Source organism: Sander lucioperca, chromosome 1 (genome assembly GCF_008315115.2).
Source record: "Sander lucioperca isolate FBNREF2018 chromosome 1, SLUC_FBN_1.2, whole genome shotgun sequence".
NCBI lineage: Eukaryota > Metazoa > Chordata > Actinopteri > Perciformes > Percidae > Sander > Sander lucioperca.
Window position 1 is genome coordinate 26,445,180 of NC_050173.1, and position 16,862 is coordinate 26,462,041.

The 16,862-nt window shown below is 41.0% G+C and overlaps 1 protein-coding gene across 8 annotated transcripts; it reads left to right on the forward strand.

Moving 5' to 3' along the window:
- Positions 1–1,572: 1,572 nt before the first annotated feature.
- Positions 1,573–16,819, forward strand: slc30a9 (solute carrier family 30 member 9). Of its 8 annotated transcripts, none has more exons than XR_004897364.1 (20): positions 1,573–1,736; positions 2,117–2,266; positions 2,375–2,563; positions 2,745–2,762; positions 2,857–2,904; positions 3,085–3,184; positions 3,450–3,542; positions 3,697–3,779; positions 4,364–4,422; positions 4,846–4,913; positions 5,714–5,872; positions 6,199–6,334; positions 6,420–6,459; positions 6,556–6,627; positions 7,656–7,763; positions 8,049–8,214; positions 13,012–13,141; positions 14,964–15,077; positions 15,236–15,352; positions 15,401–16,800. XR_004897364.1 is itself a non-coding variant. In XM_031303377.2 (20 exons), the coding sequence occupies exons 2-19, from the start codon at positions 2,158–2,160 to the stop codon at positions 15,278–15,280; spliced, it is 1,737 nt and encodes a 578-aa protein (XP_031159237.1). In that variant the 5' UTR covers positions 1,573–1,736; positions 2,117–2,157; the 3' UTR covers positions 15,281–15,320; positions 16,354–16,819. The 8 variants fall into 8 exon arrangements, 7 of the variants coding, with proteins under 7 accessions (XP_031159237.1, XP_031159235.1, XP_031159240.1 ...); XM_031303377.2 differs by having other exon boundaries at positions 15,236–15,320; positions 16,354–16,819; XM_036001340.1 differs by adding an exon at positions 2,069–2,105 and having other exon boundaries at positions 1,604–1,736; positions 2,136–2,266; positions 15,236–16,800.
- Positions 16,820–16,862: the final 43 nt, after the last annotated feature.

Consider the following 16,862-nt stretch of genomic DNA (forward strand, 5'->3'; position numbering starts at 1 on the left):
TCACTGACTAAGTCTTTATTTTATTTTTATTTTTTTACGGTGCTGTGTTGCAACACTCTTCCCCCACTAGTACCCTGTTCTGTCTGTGTTTACAAATGACATGGGTTGAGCAATTATTGAAGTACTTCTCATATTTGGACAGAGGGTGCTGTATTCCTCCCAAGGTAAAATTGTATGATGACAATGCTGCATTTAAGACCACTATTGTCAACTATTTCATTGCTAAAAATGCAGAATAATAACCCTGCTATTTACTACCCAGATGTTTCGTTTTGTGTAGTGCAGCGAGGCAAACTATATGCATATTCTCCAGATGTGCTAGTGTGGTGGATCTATTTCCATATGAAACTAGTGAAAAGGAATTTATTTGGAACACTGTAGTGGTGATAAATAATTGAATACATTTTATTTGGACCACTGTAGTGGTGATAAGTAACTAAATACATTTATTTAATTAAGTACTGCATGTACAATTTTGAGGTACTTTCCATTTTCTGATTCTTTCTTTACTTCCACTCTAAAACAAACCAACAATATGTTTATTAAAATATGATGCATTATAGATTTAACTTCCCAACATGATATAAAGTAATATAAACCATTTATACAACAATAAAATATTTATATGTTAATATTTGATACATATAGAGGCCATTCTGCTGCATAATGAGGTATTTTTACTTTGTGTTGATTTTGCTGACAACACTTATGTATTTTTACTACAGTAAGATGTAAAATGCAAGACTCATGTAATAGAATATATTTATTATATTGTGGTATTACCTGTTTTAGCCTACTTAACTAAACAATTTTCCAACACTGGGTACTTTAACAAAAAGTATTTCATCAAATCAACCTTTAACTTTTATTCTGTATATGAAATAGTTGGATGTAAACAGCACCGTGAGGATGACAGGGATAAGAAACTCTGAACATGAATGGCCTAGTTTGCACAGCGGTTATTGCAGGACTAGTTGGATTATGGAGAAATGAAATGGCAGGGAATTTGGCTAGTTGGAGACAAATTATGTCATAACAAAGTTAAAGAGGTTTCAAGCAAAAAAGATATTAAAGAGATTCAGACTTCATATTGAATATTCTTGCACTTTCTGTGAACTAAGAAGAAAAACAAACCATTTATTTTAATACTATGTATACCAGAATATGTTTTGGTTAATGTTAAACATTTTATAAGAAGGGAACTGGGCAAACAATTCAATTTCAGGATAAAGACATTCTTATATGTTTTGAAGGTCACGAGATGGGGAAAGATCTTTTTTTATGAAGATTTTTTTTGTACAGTTAATTTTATTATTGGGGAAATGCCATATTTGCAAGAAGAAATGGCCGGACTCCAAACCAAACATTGGACACATTTTTATGAGGAACTGCATCAATATGGCAACATTATAAGATACCTTAAAAAGAGAAGGCAATTAAGACAAATTTTGTGTTGGGCACATAGACTGTATATAAGAAGGTTGGGCAGTTTATGTATGTACATCATGGAAGTGTTGATGTTCTTGTGTTCTTCAAATAAAGTGAAATTTTTTTTACTGAATAAGCTCTCGCGAGAAGACAGTCAACGTCACTTTCGTGTCACAGGTCAGGTCACTGTGTGTGTGTTGTTTGCAGCGTTACCATTAATGTAGTCTCTCGCCAGACCCTCCTCCAAAGTTTGACCATATATTCTAAAATGGATACAGACTATGCAGAATAAACCTCACAATAGAAAGGTACTGTCTTTTTTAAATGACCTAATCGAAATGTACTCGCTATTCAGTTGCAGTTGTTTCTGAGTAAATAAAATGTTACACAGTACTTATTACTTACGGCGGCTAACGTTGTTAGCTTACGGTGCTAGCTAGCCGGGGTTGGTGGCACTGCAGTAGCGTCAGTACGGCAAAGATATTTGACCATTCAACCGATTATCAATGACAAACATTTCAGTTAGCCACCAATGCCACTTGTGTTTAACACTTTAGTTTGTTTTATAGCGATGCTAACGTTACTGCTTGATGAAACTGTCAGATGTTGAGAGGCGATGTCTTGGCGTTAATCTGTTCAGTTGACAAGCTAACACAACAGTGACCGTGCTATCTGTGACTCCGCATAGCAAGTTCCTGCACTTCGATACCAAGCCCCGCTACAGCGAGGATGTTCCCCAGCCTGGCCCACAGACCATGGCATATCTTCTGCAGGCTCTCCTTGCAACACAGGGCGCCCCTGTCACAACGGTCCCCGAGGATCCCCCAGCTGTGCTACGGTGAGGACTCATTACACATTATGGCTCTTACTACTGTGTTTTCTCTTGAGCCATAGTTTACAATGCAGTACAACTGAAGAAACGTTTATCATACATTCTGTTGCACAGGTTTGAAGAGTGGAGGCATACATAACGTGTGGTTCAGCCTCCCAGACTGCCGTGTTGCTTCTCTAGGGCTGGGCAAGGTGCAGTACTACTCTACCTCTGGCAACAGTAAAGATGGTCCCCCAAAATCAGCATCAGGTGATGCTCCAACAGCAGAAAAGGTCTTGTCTGCTGCTGCAAAAGCCACCCCAGGTTCACCAACTGACTAACTTTAATGTTTCAGAATACCGCAGATTCAGAAGTTGTTGAGATGTTTGCTGTCTGTCTGTTCTTGGCATTTTGCGTGGCACTGCATTGTGTACATTAACGGTTACCATTTCCCCTTTTATAACTGCTAAAACTGTTGTCTTATTGCATGCCCTGTCAACATTAGCACCGGAAGATGTTTCTGGTAAGTTGAGATGTTTAGGAAAATTCCAAAGTCCCCCAGAAGAATTTCACTTTAGTTTGCATCTTTGATTACATTTCAATCTTTGCTCTCATAGGTGCAACACCTCAGGGACTGACTAAAGCTGAGACAATTCAAGTGAAAGGTAATTAACAATATTTGTGCATGCTTCACATGAAACAGATTTTAAATATGACTCACTGCCTTACTTTTGATGTACCTATATTCTTAGTATCTTCAGAATGTGGGTGTGATTTGATGACTTGCATGAGGACTAATGAATGCAGATGAAACCTTGCATCATAATTTCCCTCTGTCATATCAGTTCGAGCAGTCCTGAAGAAAAGAGAATATGGAACCAAGTACACTCAGAACAACTTTATCACAGCAGTCAGAGCCATGAATGAATTCTGCCTCAAGCCAAGGTAACCCCAGTTTCCCAAACAAATTGTGTTATGTTTCATTTATATATTCACTACGCCCACAGGTGAATTAACGGTGTTGAATGCTCATCTGTTCAGTGTAACCATGTTCAGTGCTAACCGAGATGCGGGCAGACCACAACACACATTCCTTTGATTAATTAGTAAACATGCTGTTGTCATTAGCACATATAAGACTGCCTAACATCGTTTAACGCAGGTCTTTCTAAAGCTTTTTCTTCCCGACTTCCCCTTGTGTGTTCAAAAGTGATCTGGAACAGCTTCGAAAGATCAGAAGACGCAGCCCTCACGACGACACAGAGGCTTTCACGGTCTTTTTGCGGTCAGATGTGGAGGCCAAGTTAGTTCTAACACCTTTTTTCTTTACACCTCAAGAGATATAAAGAATATAAACACTATGTGTACTCCAACAAATGATTGCTCAAACCACCAATTTTCATTCATGTGTCTCTTCATTTTGTGATTCATTTTTTCTTTCTTTCTGTGACTATTAGAGCACTAGAGGTATGGGGAAGCCATGAAGCTCTAGCCCGAGAGAGAAATCTCAGGAAGGAAGTGGAGAGAGAGTTTCAAGAAAGTAGGTTTATTTTTAATTTTTCCCTTCGTGAACATGTAATGATGCTTAGGATTTTTGTCTTAAAGCAAAAGTTCAACATGTAATATCTCGTTTCCATTCGAAAACCCAAGTCTAATAAAAACAATGATTTTTCAGTGTACTATTTCTTACCTCTGGCCAGTTACAAGGTGACAAGCTCCAGGGTGTCCCTGCTCGTGAAATAGTCTGACACATAACCTTTCGTAAAACTTTTTTACACTTTGGTTTTTGTACGAATAATCGAGATATTGCATGATAATTACTGAGCTTTAGAGATGCTGGTAGGCAGATTTTGTTACTTTTGGACGGAGCCAGGCTAGCTGTCTCTCTCTGTTTCTATTCTTTATGCTAAGCTAAGCTAACCAGCTGTTGTCTGTAGGATTATATTTAACGGACAAAAGTGAGAGTGGTAACTATCTTGGGGGTCAAACCATTCCTTAAATGCTCAATACAGACCTTTTGTGAATATTTGTGTAACTAACCTGATTGTTCAACAGCTGTTAATTGATTATTTTGTCCGTTGGACATATTGTTTTTATTTGTATCTCTTATTTGTTGACCTCCAGGTATTTTTAGGAATCAACAGTTGTTAAAGGAATACAAAGACTTTTGGGGAAACACTAAGGTGAGCTCTTTTACTTTTGTCCTGCCATTTTGTTTGATAATATGGTTAATTCTTAAAATGTTTTATGTGTGAAAGAGAGAGAGTTGACATAAGTGATGTATTTGTGTGACATTTTTCTCTGTTACAGAGGTCACTGCGTCTACGTGTATATTAATGTCATTATCTGTTGTCATTTATAAAGTCCAGTGGTGTTATTTTGATGACTATACTGTACTGTACTACACTGCTCTGGTGTGGCATGGTGTATTCTATACTCTGCCGGCTTGTTTTTCCTCCTTGTATTCTCACAGTATTTTTCATGAGATAACATTAACTGTAAAAGTATGTTATGACGACATAGCTGGACATTCCCAATCATGTGTATATTAAATCAATGGCCAGTTGCTAAATTTCACTGTAGTTGTTTTTCTTTGTTCCACAAAGCCTCGATCAGGCCAGAGGACAACTTTCCTACAAGGGCCGGGGAAGGTGGTCATGGTCGCTATTTGCATGTAAGTTTTAAAACTCTCGCCCTTGTTTCTGACTGCTTGGTTTCGCTGTAAAGTCTTTCTGTACTCAGTGACTTTGCTGAGCTGTAGCACACACAGTGGGAGGCATTGGATTAGAGAGGAACCACGAGTCTGTTCTCGGCAGGGTTACTACAGTATATCGGGTGAGTATCAGAGTGTAACGTTTAGGAGACAGTAGACCTACTTTCACTTTATCTTTTATTCTTAAAAAAAGAAGAAAAAAACCCCCTGCACTGTAGAGTTTTGACACACACAAAAAAAAAAAATGTCAAAGATGTGAAAATCTATATTGGAAACTGCATGGGCTTTAACTCACGTGAGATCATGTGGCCTATTGGATTAGGATGATTGCATTACAGGACATGTGCAGTCACATGAACATCAAAATGTTTCCTTCACTTAGTATGCACAAGGACTCACAGGACTCAATTGGTTAAGTACTGAGTCGAGGGGAGGTCCAGTCTGGGTGTAAATTCTGTGTTTCTGGGGCATGAAAACAGAAAAGCTGAAATACTTTGCAATAAACAAAAGTAGTTGAGTAATAGCAAATGGGAGCAATCGTATCGTGTGTTATTAACTTTGGCCTCCAGCCAAATTTGTTTGTCTAGACTCAACAGCCACATTATCACATAGCTAACTGTTTTTCTGTCCAGTACACGCTGCTTATTAAATCTGTAGCCCACCCAAGCAGAACTACTGTTAACCATTCAATTATGTTGTAGATGATAAATGTTTTCAATGCCCTTTGAGTGCTTCATCTACTTATTTTTCCTCGTCCTCAGCAATGGGCTGAATTTCATCTTCAAGCTGCTGGCTTGGGTCTACACTGGATCAGCTAGCATGTTCTCCGAGGCCATCCACTCTCTGGCCGACACCTGCAACCAGGCTCTGCTCGCCCTGGGAATCAGCCAATCTGTCCGCAACCCTGATGCTGGGCACCCGTAAGCACCACACCTTATTGTACTGTTAAAAAAAAAAAAAAAAAAAAAATGATGATGAGGGGAACGTGAGCTGTCGCCAAAAGAAAATAGGTCATTATAACACCAAAGAGTAGAAGTATAGGTTGAAGTTAACACATTTAGAATTTTGCAGAAGTACCATTTAATCCTTTTGCAAACAGTGTTTTTGCAGAGCGTAGGTATGTGTATCCTATACAATGCAAATAATGGAGTTGTTGAAAATAACGTTGTTAATCGGTAAGAGAACCAGTCCTGGTTTTGTTCAAATGATACTCTCAGCTGTAATAGAGACCCTACCTCTTTTCCAGGTATGGCTTCTCCAACATGCGCTACATTGCCTCCCTCATCAGCGGGGTGGGCATTTTTATGATGGGAGCAGGCCTCTCCTGGTACCATGGCATCATGGGATTGCTGCACCCACAGCCCATTGAATCTTTGTTATGGGTGAGTGTCTGTGTTGACTCGTGTCTGTAATACAGGATATATCAAGGATAATAATAACCCAACACGTCACTTCTCTGTGTTACAGGCTTACTGTATTTTGGCAGGCTCTCTGGTGTCTGAAGGAGGTAGTTTATTGAAATGAAGTTTTTTGATCTTTGATGACATTTGGACATAAAGTATCATTTTGTACTGAAACATCTCTTTCTGTTTGCCTTTCTCAGCCACATTACTAGTAGCCATAAATGAGATAAAGAGGAGCGCCCAACTTCATGGACTGTCTTTTTACGAATATGGTATGTACAACGGAAATATTTTTCGTATTAACTGATGATGCTTTGAATGCCATTTACACCTTGCATTACAATGAATCTATATTGATCAGGCAGCAGTTTAGTTTGCCCTTATCTACCTAAAACTGCAGGTAACCTGTCCTGAGATATAGAGGAGGGGATTGAATTGTGATTGAATTGAATTAGCTGAAATCACATATGACCGTGTAAGATCTCTATAACAATATACAGAAGAATGCCTTAAGGATGTGTGATGATCTGAGCAGACCTGAGGATAAGGGAAAAACTCCCCAAAAAAACTCTTAACGGGGAAAGAAGTGGAAGAAACTTCAGGAACAACAACTGGGGAACAATGTCTCTGGGCGGACAAACATACAATAGATGTCGTATGTACGGAATACAATAAACACAATAAAATTACAGTATAGACAGCCGGGATGAGAAAAGTATACATAGAGTGGCAACGTATGGGAAGAAAATGGATCCAGGAGGATGTTAAGCAGCTTCCAGGTGTCACCAAACAGAACCTGAGCCACAAGACCTCTTCACCACCATGTAACCTAGAAAGCCGACAAGCGACACAAACACACAAGACGCAAAACTGAAGCGCATCATTCACACAGATAAGGAGAATGAAACAAGCACACAGAGGAAGAGGGAGAGACAAGAGGAGAGGCTGAATCCCTGGAGGACGGATATTCAGATCCAAGCGTGCGAAGTCGGGGCACCGACAGCCGGGAGAGAGAGAGAGAAAGGGTCCCTGGACGACCAAACACACCTGCCGTCTGGAGTGAATGAAAGCAGGTGTTTCCTGTCATAGTACGCAGACGGCGTCATTCAGTCCGAGTTGATTTTCATATTGTGAAGGAAAGAAGTAAATCAGATCATTCATCAACCATAATTCTACCAAAGACACACATCTGACAACAAATGTAAATGTTATGTTGACAAATCCAGCCTTGGTGTAATGTGGGTATATCGCTTGAAGATTCAGGTATAAGTGTGGTCTCGCGTTGTTTTTATGTGCGCAGTAATGCAGAGTCGAGACCCCAGTACTAACGTAGTGCTGCTGGAGGATGCTGCTGCTGTATTAGGAGTCATCATGGCTTCTGGCTGCATGGGCCTCACCTCACTTACAGGTAAACAAAGAGACACGGAGACATTGTTGGATTATTGGAGTCGATCCGTTTCAATCTATTCTATTGCCCTTAGTCATGCAGTTAATGAGCTCATGTTTTATTGCTTGTTTTAATCTTCTCAACCAGTACTATGACTTATTATTCTTCAATTGATAAAGTACTACCAGGATAATCCTTCTCTCATGTTTTTGTACTTAGGTCTCCACTGTCTATTTCTAAAGTTGTACTGATTCTCTTTCTTTCAATTTCTTTTTCTCTGTCCCTCTCCGCCTGCGTCACCCCCAGGTAACCCCCTCTATGACAGTATGGGTTCTATCTGCGTGGGCACGTTGCTGGGCGCCGTCTCAGCCTTCCTCATCTACACTAACACAGAGGCTCTGCTGGGTCGCTCCATACAGGCTGAACGTGTACAGAAGCTTACCGAGTTCCTGGAGAACGACCCTGCAGTAAGGTCAGCAAATGAGCATCATGTCTCTCTTCTTTCAGTGTTTTCTTTTAGTTTCAATTTTCTGTTATGGTGTGGAGTGGGGGGGGCAAGGAGAGCGTGATTTACAAAAACAAAAACGTCAGTCTTCTGGACCCCACAGCCCGTTGCTTTGAAGCCTGGCATCACCACACAGCCAGCGTACGGTACCGTCTTTCATGAGTTCACCCGGAACTCCCAGACAGCAAGCATGTTTAGTTACGTCTGTTTCTCTCTGCCGTTGTTGTTTTACACAAAGAACTGGGCTGATGTTACAGAGGTCCGTTAAAACAAGCGCTATCAGAGCACACGTTAGGTTGCGATAGACAACGGCAGAGAGAAATAGACTCAATTGCGGTTTGGGAGTTCCAAATTAAGTCGTGAAAGCCGCTGCCGTAGATGTACGGTAAAGCCAGAAGCTGAACGCGGTCAAGCCGTACATGGAGATGAGGGGCTATCATGGATGTATTAAGAGAACAGGGAGGTGAGGGGCTATTCGCTGTTTTTCCGTGCTGGTCGGTGTTGTTCTTCAGCATTTAACGGCAGTCCAGAACATTTTTAACGTTAGGCGTATATACTGCCCCCGTCAGGTCCGGAAGGATTGCATCCCCTGGTACCTGGAAAAATGAGTACCGGCATGTTTTCAGAATTTTGGTACAGAGTTGGTACCGAAGTATCAGTTCTCATGACATCCCTAATTTGTCGAATCTGTGTTTTCTGTTGCTTGATTAAAACAACTTTTAAATGTGCCCGTTTCCCTTCCCAAGGTTATTTTGCAGAAGCACATTTGCTCTGTCCGGCGCTTAGCGCCACCCAAGACTATTGTGATTGGTTTAAAGCAGAGATGGGGACTAGAGTCTGAGAATCAGTAAGCGAACAGCTACATGCAAGGTGTGTGACACCAAGATAAATGATGCCGGATCAACTACGTCGAACTTCATCAGGCATCTCAAAACGCACCCAGATAGGTCAGTCACTTGCTAATGTGAAAGAGACTTAGCATATATCGTCACAGGTAACAAGCTAACCATCGCAAAGTGTTGTGCTAATGCTGGGAACAGGCATATGGTATATTTATAGTTAGTAGTTGCTGAGGCTCAGACATCCATGGCGCACAGGAGGCGGGACGCACGGATCCATCTCCCCAGGAACAAACGCTGTGTCGGGGGGGGGAACTCATGTGATGCATAATTGATCCCGTGGATGATTTGTAGACTATTAATTCAATTCAATTCAATTTCAATTTCATTTATAGTATCAAATCATAACAAGAGTTATCTCGAGACACTTTACAGATAGAGTAGGTCTAGACCAAACTCTGTAGTTTACGAAGCCCCAACTATTACAGTGGTTGCCTCAAGAGCAAGCATTAGCAGTAGCTATTGCGACAGTGGCAAGGAAAAACTCCCTTTTTTGTTAGGAAGAAACCTCGGACAGACCCAGACTCTTGGTAGGCGGTGTCTGACGGCACCAGTTGGGGGAGTGGTGAATGGTGGCAATAATAGTCATAATAAAGATAGTGAAACAGTGATCACAATGGTAGTCGTAGTAGTTCATGTCATAGTAGGGCACAGCAGGGCGTTACGGGGTGTAGTGTGGCACAGCAGCCTGGGTGGACGCGGTTGGACGCAGCAGGACGCAGTCGGACACTGCGGGGAATCGCAGAGCGTAGCAGGGTGTAGTAAGTCCATAGCGTCAGCTGCACCCAGGACCCCGGTGTAGGTGCCACCCAATTCCAAGGCGATGTTCTGGGTGAAGAAGAAGCAAAGGGACTCTGGGGAGAAAACTCCCCAGAGCTAGGTTAGTAACAGGCATTTCTGGGACTAAGATGCACACAAAAGGAGACAAGTGAAAAGAGAGAAGAGGGAGCAGCTCATTGTGTCCTTGGAAGGAGCTTCCGACAGCAGTCTAGAGTTATAATAGTATAACTAAGAGAGGCAGGCTAAAGAGAGGGGCCCTGGACTGGGCTCGTACTCTCCCCTGCCGGAACGGACTTGTACTTCCTGCCTCCCTCTACTCTACTATGCTGCAACTCCTCACTCCCTAACTATAAGCTTTATCAAAGATGATAGTTTTCAGTTTATTCTTAAATGTGGCGACGGTGTCAGCCCCCCGAACCCAAGTTGGGAGCTGGTTCCACAGGAGAGGAGCCTGGTAGCTGAAGGCTCTGGCTCCCATTCTACTTTTAGAGACTCTAGGAACCACAAGTAGCTCTGAGTTCTGGGAGCGCAGTGCTCTAGTGGGACAATAAGGTACTAAGAGCTCTTCTATGTATGATGGTGCTTGACCATTTAGTGCTTTGTAGGTCAGGAGAAGGATTTTAAATTCAATCCTGGATTTTACAGGAAGCCAATGCAGAGAAGCTAATACAGGAGAAATGTGATCTCTTTTGTTAGTTCTTGTCAGAACACGCGCTGCAGCATTCTGGATCAGCTGGAGGGTCTTGAGGGACTTATTTGAGCAGCCTGATGGTAAAGAATTACAGTAGTCCAGCCGGGAAGTAACAAATGCATGGACTAGTTTTTCAGCATCGTTTTGCGAGAGGATGTTCCTGATTTTGGCAATGTTACGAAGATGGAAAAGGGCTGTTCTTGAGGTTTGTTTTAAGTGGGCGTTAAAGGATAGATCCTGGTCAAAAATGACTCCTAGATTTCTGACAGTAGTGCTGGAGGCCAGGGCAATACCATCTAGGGTAGCTATATCTTTAGATAATGAAGTTCGGTGGTGCTTGGGTCCCAGCACAATAACTTCCGTTTTGTTTGAGTTTAACATCAGAAAACTGACTGAGCCTTGAGGAACGCCATGGCTAACTTTAGCGTATTTGGATGGTTTATCGTTAATATTAACAAATTGGGATCGCTCAGAAAAATAGGACTTAAACCAGCTTAGTGCGATTCCTTTAATGCCAACTAAATGTTCCAGTCTCTGTAACAGGATGATATGGTCGATAGTATCGAATGCAGCACTAACATCTAATAAGACAAGTATGGAGACAAGTCCTTTGTCAGCAGCAGTTAGAAGGTCGTTAGTGATTTTCACCAGTGCCGTCTCTGTGCTATGATGCATTCTAAATCCTGACTGAAAGTCTTCAAATAGACTATTTCTATGCAGAAAGTCACACAATTGATTAGCGACTACCTTCTCAAGGATTTTGGAGAGAAACGGGAGGTTAGATATAGGTCTATAGTTGGCTAAGACCTCAGGGTCGAGGGTGGGTTTTTTCAAAATAGGTTTTATCACAGCTACTTTAAAAGACTGCGGTACGTGACCCGTTAATAAGGACATATTGATCGTATCTAGTAATGTGGTGTTGACCACGGGTAGTGCTTCTTTAAGTAGCCTCGTTGGAATGGGGTCTAAGAGACAGGTAGTTGGCTTAGCTGAAGAGACCCTTAACATTAATTGTTGGAGGTCTAAAGGATAAAAGCCGTCTAAATAAGTATCAGGTCTTATCGTTCTCTCTAGCCCTCCTGCGCCCAATGGTGAGTCGTTAGAAGCTGTGGGCAGAAGGTGATGAATTTTTTCTCTAATTGTTATAATTTTATCATTAAAAAAGGTCATGAAGTCATCACTGCTCAGAGCTATTGGAATAGATGGCTCAACAGAGCTATGACTCTTTGTCAGCCTGGCTACAGTGCTGAAAAGAAACCTTGGGTTGTTCTTATTTTCTTCTATTAGTATTGAGTAGTAGTCTGATCTGGCATTTCTGAGGGCCCTCCTATAAGTTCAAATATTAAGTGAACAAGGTGTACCCAGTCCACCAAACACTGGGCCGTCTTGACTGTCTTGATTCTGCACATATTTCTGTTACTGTAGTCCTATTTACTATTTCATCCATGCGTGGCGCAGCGGATCCGTGCGCACTGTCACCTACCGTGGAGACGCTGGCCTCACTAACCTCTCCTCCTCTGAGTCGGATCTCCCTCGCGCTGGACTGAGTTTCACTGAGCCTACTAACACTTAGAAAATAAATAAATGGCGTTACATCAGTGAGTTCAAACTGCTTATTGTGTGTAATTTGGACTGACGCTGAGATGCATGTTGTTCTGTAACTGGTGTGGCGCTGCCACTATTCTCTTGATTTCCACTTCGACATTAGATATTTTTTTGAGTGAAAGAGACGTTACATTTAGCACATATCGTCACAGGTAACAAGCTAACCATCGCAAAGTGTTGTGCTAATGCCGGGAACAGGCAAATTGTATCTTTATAGTTGTATCCATATGATGTGACAGACTTAGGTTAATATTTCACCAGGTCCAAGGGCTAGAGGGATGTGTTAAGTAGACCCCATAAAGTTATCCTACAACTGATTTTGATACTGTACTGTATGGATGGTAGCCACAGGACATGCTTTGAATTCATAAGATTGAACAATACAGTGTTAGGGACAGATCAGATGGCCAGAGACTTGACTTGGACTCATGGCAAAAGACTTGAGACTTGACTTGAACTTGCCCCTCAAAGACTTGAGACTTGACTTGGACTTCCAAAAAATGACTTGTGAACATCTCTGCTTTAAAGAAATGCCAGTACACCAAAGCATGTTTTTCTCCTATCCAGGAATGTTGTGTGGAAGGGCCAGACCTTCCTCTGCAGCATTGTGGAAATAGGTCTGGCAATGCAAGACTACATTTTATGTCATACTCATTATAAACACACCCTGTTTTAGCGAAAATCCACTAAAGTATCCTGTAACATGTTTTGTTCTCTGACTAAGTTTTAAGTATGATAGTTTTTCTTCCTGCCTAACCTAAAGAACTGCTTTGTTTTTATCATGATCAGGGCCATCCACGATGTGAAGGCCACTGATCTGGGACTGAGCAAAGTGCGATTCAAGGCTGAAGTTGACTTTGATGGCCGAGTGGTGACACGGTCTTATCTGGAAAAACAAGACATTGACCAAATCCTCAATGTAAGTTGTTTTTTTTTTCCCTCCCTTCGTTTCCTTTTTCTTTAATATTTTTTGATCACTACTTTTTATTACTGTTGTGTATAGTAGGCAATAAACATGTCTTTTGAACACTACATTATGAATCCATCTGTCGCTAACAACTGCTAGGGACACATTGAACAAATCACAGATCAATTCAAAACAAAGGTTTTTCAGTCATTAAAGGATACTTCCAGTTTTTACGCTTTGTTTATGCCATCATCACAGTTAATGAGTGGCGAAAGAGCGAACAAAATCTTGTCATTTTCCCGACTATAATTGCTGCATGTCATCCCTTCTCTCTCTGTCACAATCTAAATAAAGAATAAAATTTCTAAAAGAATAAATAAATAAAAAAGACACACAACAGCCCCTTACACTGCAGCTTACACATTCGCTTTTAATAACAAAAAACGATTATTATCGGGACATTTTGGGTTAAACAAAAAGTCACTTCAGTGATGTTCTGTTTACTTTGCTAACTGTTGGTTCCTTGCTGCCTTCATGTCACATAGGAAGAAGCATTCCTTAAAAACTGTTGTGGTTTTATCCATAGTATACAGTATAATACTTATTCTAAAATGAATCATAAATGACCCTCAGCAGATGTAAGGATTATGCATTGGTATCTCCTAGGGTTGGGTACCTTTCGCATCTGAACCAATATCAGTACCGATACCGGTACCTGAAATTCGGTTCCCGGTACCCAACGGTACTTTTTTCAGTACTTTCTCTCTGTAATTACAAAAGAATTATTTCAGTTGTAAAAATAATTCCAAACCTATTTATCCTATTTAATTTACAACATTATGATATTTATTTAGAATATTTTACACTGACAGAAATTAAATAAAAATAAACCCCCTCCCTCTCTCCTCCCAAACCCGTCCCTACAACCTATTAAATTGAATAATTATTCAACTTTTATTCTTGTATTTGTATATTATTCTTTTTAAGCCTGTTTTATTTTCATCATGACCGTTTTTAATTGCTCTTTAATGTTTCATGTAAAGCACTTTGAATTGCCTTGTTGCTGAAAGGTGCTGTAGAAATAAAGTTGCCTTGCCTTACAACCTCAGCCTGTCAGTCAGTCAGTCCCCAGGGCATAGAAACTATTGTTGTGCCTGCTTGTCTCACAGGAAGTGTAACGTCAACAGCAGAGTGACTGCTTTCGGCTCGCCATTAATATCATATCACAGTGAATGGTGTCTGCGTGAAGTTTAGAAAAACTGTAACCACACTTGAAACCACTTTATCGGCATCGCCGTGACTCACTGTGACTTCAACAAAACTGCAGAGCTGACGTAGTTTTCTCCGTCTGCGTGCGTGCATGTGTGTCGGAGCTCCGCTCTCTGTCAACATGCAGAGAGGACAGATAAGCTTACGTGCTCTCAGGTACCGAAATTTGGCACCGATTGATTTTACGTGAACCAATACTTGTTAGTGTCGACGTGATTCGGTCGGTACCGGTAAAAGTACAGGGTTCGGTACCTAACCCTAGTATCTACAACATACAGTAACGCAGGCCACAATAGATACTCTCCAGATTATCTAACGTGCAGACGTTGAGGATTTGAATATGTTGTCTCCTGATTGAGCTTCAGTCCAGTTGAAGTGGTCCAAACCAAGCTTGATTTTTTTTGCAACAGGAATGTGGACAAACATTTTTTCTTTAAATTTTTTCTTAAAATGTGATATTTTTGTCCTCAGATGTGTCCTTGGCTTTTGCTGTATCCAACATGCATCTATATTGCTTACCTTGTATCTTTACTGACTGACTTTTTTTTTTTTTCTCTCTCTGCAGGAAATTCAGCAGGTGAAGACTCCCGAGGAGCTGGAGAACTTCATGCTGAAACACGGGGAGAACATCATTGACACCCTGGGGGCCGAGGTGGACCGCTTGGAGAAAGAACTCAAGGTTCTCAAATATTAAACTTGCTCAAATTGTTGTCTAGAAAATACCTAAAACCGCCTTTTTTTAAACATTTCATGGTGCTGTTCCTATATTTACTAATTGGAATTTATCTGCACAGCAAAGACAGATTTGTATGTAACCCTGTTTTTTTTCCTCCGTAGCAACGGAACCCAGAGGTCCGTCATGTAGACTTGGAGATACTATAATACCTTACGGGTCATCGTGCTGTAACAAGAAGAGGAAAAGGTGAAAGGGGGGGCCAAGCTTGCCTCCGCTATCTGCCCCCCCCCTCCCCCCCCCTCTCATCCTGACCACATCTGTCTCTGCACAACTCATCAAGTCTTACTGTAGAAAAGTCCACAGCCATACTCGAGGACGGTGTTTGGGCAATGATCGTGCTTTCTTTGTGCTTGTTGAACTTCAGTTAGCCGGGAATTCAACCTGCCAGAGATCCACGTTTCACATTCAAGTGCGAGTGTTCCTGGCTTAAGACTAAGAACTGTCATTAGTCTCCTTGAATTTTAAGAGAAATTTGAATCTCCGTTGCAGTTCACATACATCTATGACAGTTTAGTCTCCTGGTTGTTTGCTTGACCTCACATTCCTGCATGAATGTGTTTGGATTCGGATGAAATCAGGACCAGTATCATTTACTAGACTTGTACTGTAATGTGAAGAAGCTTGAACCACAGTGATAGTGTTTCCTTCATTAGGACAAAGGAAACCTGAGAGCTACATATTCAAACAAGATTTATTTAACTGCAAGACATTAGTTGTTTTTTTTTCTTTTATGTGAAAACGGAGGAACTGAAGACGCCACGATGCTCCTGCAGGTTCTCTAATAAAGACAGTTTGTGATGGATAGATTGTATTGCTATTACAGAGTAAAACAGAAAAGAAAAAGAACTTAAAAGGTGTTAAGACGTTTCATTTGATTGTATGCTAGAGTTGAAGAGTGAACTAAGAAAACAGCAGCGCTTATTGAGCATCAGCTTATGCAAAACTTAAATATTAGAAAACGGTGTCATCACGTAAAATCAATATATTCCCACGATATTAAGAAGACAAGTTGAAAGTCTGACTAACAAATGCATTAATTAAGCATGTATTGGACATGTTGATCTTTACACAAGGACAAATGGAAAGAGTGAACATCCTTCGAGCCAAGAAATTAAATTATAGGCAGTGGCATCCCTCTCTTTCACTTCATTTCTCAGCATCACACTCCAAACTTTGATGTTCTCCAAACTTAGTAACTTTATCTTGTGGGGTTTGGCAGCTGATCAGCAGGTGACTGTACTGATCCAAAGATGAGATACCGGATGGATGCAAATTTCCAGTGTAAATAAGTGGTCCATGATGACAGAATGTACCAAACGATTGGACCATCATCATCATCATCATCTCAAACTGGTTTTTAATCATTCAAGATGTCACATTGTACAGTGCAGTGTATCAACATTATCTCCTACTTGGTGTGAAACAGACAGTGACTGCTTTTGCTTTTCATTCTGCTTTTACTTTAGTCAGTCAGCTGCAGCACAGGACACACCTGCCTGCTAAACATGTTACTATGCTTCAGGAGGCGGCCCGAGTAATTTCATCTCTGTTGGGAGGATGGATATGTATCTTTGAAAGTGTTAATAGTGTAATATTTTCCCCTGTTGGCTGTAACGAGGCTGCCACTGCTGAAGGAGTGAGAATAAATTTGAAATAATTTATTAAATTATTTTTGCTTTCCTTTTTCTGTCATGTGGTCTGATCTCATTTCAACACTGCTTCACGTGT